Source organism: Lutra lutra, chromosome 5 (assembly GCF_902655055.1).
Source record: "Lutra lutra chromosome 5, mLutLut1.2, whole genome shotgun sequence".
NCBI lineage: Eukaryota > Metazoa > Chordata > Mammalia > Carnivora > Mustelidae > Lutra > Lutra lutra.
The window spans coordinates 156485243-156491205 of NC_062282.1; the positions used below are offsets into that span (position 1 = coordinate 156485243).

General features: G+C 40.5%; 1 protein-coding gene across 1 annotated transcript; it reads left to right on the forward strand.

Annotated features, from left to right (window-relative positions):
* The first annotated feature begins 528 nt into the window (after positions 1–528).
* Positions 529–1485, forward strand: LOC125100512 (olfactory receptor 2B11). Its single transcript, XM_047730730.1, has one exon. The coding sequence runs from the start codon at positions 529–531 to the stop codon at positions 1483–1485; it is 957 nt and encodes a 318-aa protein (XP_047586686.1).
* Positions 1486–5963: the final 4478 nt, after the last annotated feature.

A 5963-nucleotide genomic window follows, 5' to 3' on the forward strand; every position in this document is an offset into this window, starting at 1 on the left:
AGCAGATGAGTCGAGTGTGCTCCTCTCCTGCTTGATGCCATTTCTCACTTCCCTCCTATCACCACTTCCAAAAGGTAAAGCAAGAAAACCAAAGAAAGTGGTCAACTCCCTGCCAGTGAGTTTGCAGAGAGAAGTCAAACATTTTAATGGTGATGGGGGATGTAGCAGACTTTGACCAAACCGGAAGAAAATTTCTATTTATTTTTGATACGTTTTCACAAACATCATACCACTCTATCATCCCCAGAACTTGACAAGTATTTTCTTCCCACGTCACAGATGCAAAAATTGAATTTCAGAAAGAGTAAATGGCATAGTCAAGATCACAGAGCCGGAAGCAGTGCAAAATACATGGGCAGCTGCTCTGCCTCCTGGTTCTGACTCCCCCACATCTCAGGGTCTCCACAGAAGTAAGACAGGATGCAACTCTATAGGAAAGCTCAGGCACAGCCATTAGGAGGGCAACTAATTCCTATTCTCAGGTTTCATTCACTTTGACTCATTACAGGCTCCAGAGAATGCCTTAGCATGAGAGGTGACAACCAGAGCTTCTTGGGGGATCTCCCTAAGGACTTCATCCTTCTAGGTGTTTCTGACAGGCCATGGCTGGAGCTCCCCCTCTTTGTGGTCCTCCTGGTGTCCTACATTCTGGCCATGTTGGGGAACATCGCTATCATCCTGGTGTCCTGGCTGGATCCCCAGCTCCACAGCCCCATGTACATCTTTCTCGGACACCTCTCCTTCCTGGATCTCTGCTATACCACCACCACAGTCCCACAGATGCTGGTCAACATGGGCAGCTCCAGGAAGACCATCAGCTATGGTGGCTGCACGGTGCAGTACGCCATTTTCCACTGGCTGGGATGCACTGAGTGCATCATCTTGGCTGCCATGGCTCTGGACCGCTATGTGGCCATCTGTGAGCCCCTCCGGTATGCCATTATCATGCACCGCCCTCTCTGCCAGCAGCTCGTGGCTGTAGCCTGGCTCAGCGGCTTTGGAAACTCCCTTGTTCAGGTGGTACTGACAGTTCAGTTGCCTTTCTGTGGGCAGCAGGTGTTGAACAATTTCTTCTGTGAGGTGCCAGCCATGATCAAGCTGTCATGTGCAGACACCACCGTGAATGACGCTACGCTGACTGTGTTGGTGGCCTTCTTTGTGCTGGTGCCCCTAGCCCTCATCCTTCTCTCCTATGGCTTCATCGCCCATGCAGTGCTCAAGATCCAGTCCTCCAGGGGAAGGCTCAAAGCCTTTGGGACCTGTTCCTCCCACCTGGTGGTGGTCTCCCTCTTCTACCTGCCTGCCATCTACATGTACCTGCAGCCCCCTTCCAGCTACTCCCAAGATCAGGGCAAGTTTATCTCCCTCTTCTATTCCATAATCACCCCCACCCTCAACCCCTTCATCTACACCCTGAGGAACAAGAATGTGAAGGGAGCTCTGAGGAGACTCCTGTCAAGGACCTGGAGGTTCTGCAGGAGATGAGGCTCTGAGACATGACAGTCCCTGTTGGTGACAGAAGCCTGGGCAAGCGTGTTGTGTGCTGAAGGAGTTGACACCCAAATAGCACAGGTGTTTTGAGAGATTTGAAAGCCCTCCCAAGTCCCTGTCCCAACATTTTACCTTCTGTGTGGTCATGGTGCCTAAAACCCCACCTCTCCCAATAGTTTTTGTTCTCAGAGGCCATATGTTTTTAGGAGTCGTTTAAACAGAATTGGTGTTCAATAAGTTATTTGTCAAATTATTTTCATTTCTAGTTTCCTAATTTTTGCCCCTTTCCATCTTCCTATTTTTTCTTATTTTTCTCCCATTTGTCTCTTTCCAATCTTCCCTCTTCCATTTTCATTACTCCTAAGGATACATAATGTGAAACTGAATCATAATCTGATAAGATAATAAATTTGTTTGTCTCCACATATTTTTTGTTTTTTTCTTTATTTTTATGTAAATTCAATTAATTAACATATAATGCATTATTGCTTTCTGAGGTAGAGGTTAGTGATTCATCCGTCTTATATAACATCCAGTGCTCATTACATCACATGCCCTCCTTAATATCCATCACCCAGTTACCTCATCCCTTAGCCCCCCTCCCCTCCAGTAACCCTCAGTTTGTCCCCTATGGTTAAGGGTCTCTTATGGTTTGTCTTCCTCTCTGATTTCATCTTGTTTTATTTTTTCCTCTTTTCCCCTATGATCTTTTGTTTTAATTCTTAAATTCAACATATGAGTGAGATCATATGATAATTGTCTTTCTCTGATTGACTTATTTCGCTTAGCACAATACCCTCAAGTCCATCCATGTTGCTGCAAATGGAAAGATTTCATCTTTTTCTGGTGACTGAGTAATACTGCATCATATATATACTAACTCTTTAACTATTCATCTGTCGATGGACATCTGGATTCTTTCCATAGTTTGGCTATTGTGAGCATTGTTGCCATAGACATTAGAGTGCAGGTACCCTTCAGATCAGTACATTTGTATCTTTGGGGTAAATATTCAGTAATGCAATTGCTAGGTCCTGGGGTAACTCTATTTTTAACGTCTTGAGAAACCTCCAGACTATTTTCCAGAGTGGCTGCACTGGCTTGCATTTCCACCAACAGTGTAGGAGGGTTCCCCTTTCTGTTGTTTCCTAAGTGGTTAATTTTAGCCATTCTGACTGAGGTAAGGTTGTCTCCATATTTTTAAATTCCTTAAATTTTATGTGACTTTTTAAAAATTCCAAAAATGAAGGAGATTACGTTCCTCTTCCTGTAACTTAAATGATACCCCCCCCACAAAGTCTGTTTTCTCATATAGGAAGTTTCCCCCCAATGGCCAGAAATAAGCATATTTATTATGGATGCATAAGACTCTATATTAGATTTATGGACATAAACCAAAATAGCATAATACCTAAACAAAGAATGTCTAGTTGAGAATAGAAGATATAAATACAATCAAATTTAAGGACACTATAAGTTTAAATAATAATTCAAAGTCATCGTGACAGCTAACATTTGTAGAAGGCTTCCAAGATGCAGGTACTAGATTAAGTGTATTTATGTATGCTTCTTGTTTAAAATATCCCCAGGAGGTAAACACCTTTATATTTTTCCATTGTCATGTAAGAATTTGATTATTGGAGTGGTAATGTGGTCATGGTTGTTCCAGTAACTGCTGGAACTGAGACCAGTACTAACGTCCATACTGACTGCCTCCTTTAGTAGAATAGAGCCACAATACTAGGACTCTGTATTTGCATTTTTGTCATGTTTTGTATTTATTTATATTTAACTTACTCATTTTTATCCTGCTGTCATACATATCCCAGATACTAAGATAACCTAGCAGAGAAAAGAAATATAATAATAATAATAATAATAATAACAATAACCATATGACAATTAGGACAAAAGGAAAATAGAAGAAGTTTTCTTGATAGTAAAGGCAAAAAGAAAATATAAATTGCAAAGCTATAGCATTTGATTTAAGAAATGTAGAAGAATCATGACTCTTCCCATTTTCACAACCACAAAGAAATTTTCTGCTGGGTTGCCCTCCCCAGGTAATAACTAAAAGCCCTTTAGAACTACCTTAGTGACATGCATAATAATGCATAAGAACTTTCTCTCCTGACTTTTCCTAATGGCACAGGTCCAGGACACAATTCAATGAGAGCAATCTGGCATGGATGCAAAGATGTCAGTCCGCACATACAGCTATTTACGGATCCAACCTAATTTTAGAACACATTTGAGAGGACTGAAGACTATATTTCTCAAAACAGCTGTGCTAGATTAAAGATGATCTCAAAGTACTTCTTATTAAAATGAGGTAAAAGTGATATTTTAGACCTTCCAAGTCAAGATCAAAGGAAATCTGGCAGTGTGCAGTTAACACAGTCTGTCTGGGTCTGTAAATCACCAGGTAGAAAGGCTAACTGCCCTTAGGTAGCCGTGCTGGGAAGACTGTGGGCAGACACTATCACCTGCCATCCTTCCTCTGCCAGGCTTCCAACCAATTCTACCACACCTGAGTGGGGCTTTCTGAGCCCCTCCTGCCCAGTAGTTCAATACGACACAGTGACCTCAGTAGACACAGCATAGAATCAAAGAACCTCACAGCTGAGCCCTGCCCAAATTCCCAACGTGCAAAATGGTGAGTTATCCCAAGCTACTGAATTTGGGGATGGTTTGGCAGGAAGCTGGAACACCGGAGACCCCAGAATATTTGGGGATGGTTTGGCAGGAAGCTGGAACACCGGAGACCCCAGAATATTCTACATCAGAGTTACATAAAAGCACAAGGTAAACATGATGAATTTTCCAGAAGCATCAAAATTATTTGATGCTTGAGAAAATATTTAAATAATTGAACTGTTGGGGCGCCTGGGTGGCTCAGTGGGTTAAGCCGCTGCCTTCGGCTCAGGTCATGATCTCAGGGTCCTGGGATCGGGTCCCGCATCGGGCTCTCTGCTCAGCAGGGAGCCTGCTTCCCTTCCCCTCTCTCTACCTGCCTCTCTGTCTACTTGTGATCTCTCTCTCTCTCTGTCAAATAAATAAATAAAAATCTTAAAAAAAAAATAAAAAATAAATAAATAATTGAACTGATAATTAAATGAAAGCATGCTTCCATTATAATAAACTGAGAGAACAGATAGAAAAATGTAGGTAAATTTTTATGATAAAACCCAAAGTTTCAAATACTTTGTGTGCTTTGATGCACTGTTCTATATTATGGTAAGGTTTCTGAAATTCACTGTCCTCTGCTTTTCTGAATACTTTGTGGAAAAATCTGAGAAATACTCATGAAGAAAACAGGATAAGGTGTGTGCTTTTCAGGTACTTTTCTAAAAGTATCACTTTGCCAGGAAAACTTTGGAAATCTATTGCTCTGTACTGTGAATATAATGAGATTCTTTTTTTTTTTTTGAGGGGGTGAGTCAAATTAATTTTAATATGCTCCATGATGAATTGCCACCAGTGCAAAAAAAATAAAATCACATACTAAACAAAATTTCAGTTGATAAATGGAAATGAATGATTGAAAATTCTTTATGAACCTAATGCACACAATATATGGCTAGCTGAAATTATCTATCACACAGTATTTAGATAGAAAAAGGCTCCTGCTAGTTTGTTAAATGCAAAGGCTACCAGACAATCACTTAGCTGCAGGAGCTACAGGAGGCTTTCAGATAGACTATGAACAGCATCATGTTGCCCATAGGGCTAGCCGGTACAGGGCTGAAACATGCCAGCTTCACATCCACAGTGGATTTTCTTCATGCCTGGACTGAACCCCACAGGTGCTGCGTTTCCACCCATAGTAACTTAGACTTTGTGCAACAATGACAACAGAAACCCTTTTTTATTCTTTAAGAAGAATAGACTCAATTACATTTGGCAAATTCTATACCTGTCTTAGATGTTTAAAATCGTGTTTCCAACTCAACGAATTGAGCAGCACCTGATAAATATTTATCACACTAAAGTTAGCCAGAAAGCCCTGAATTCCTTGGCCAAAAGTTAAGAGAGAGCTAAAATTAACATTACCTTAAAGACATTTCTAGGACATTTAAAATGCTTTTTTTAAAATAATGTCAAAAAGAAAAAAAAATGGAAACATTTAATAATACTTAAATAATATGTTCTATTTACCATTTGTACAAATTCCTAATTCTATTAATTAGTCATTATCCAGCTTCATTCACACCATACTCCTTGTCACTGAGCTCAAGCCACAAAAAAATGAGAGTAAGCAGAAAAAGGTTTCCAGCAGCAGAGGGCACTGTTTCAGCAAGGCTTTTACAAAAGCCTAGAATCTTCCCCCTTTTTTAAAATTACTCTTACAAGAAAGGTAGCATTCTTGGAATAACTTAACTATTTCCCTGCACGATTACTGCTTTTAGCTACAAATCTTTTAAATTGTTTCTTGTGATAATTAGATGCATGATCACTAGAGATGATGTGAT

Excerpts from the sequence above, each read along its gene's own strand:
- LOC125100512 (XM_047730730.1), top strand. The coding sequence starts at position 529 with ATGAGAGGTGACAACCAGAGCTTCTTGGGGGATCTCCCTAAGGACTTC.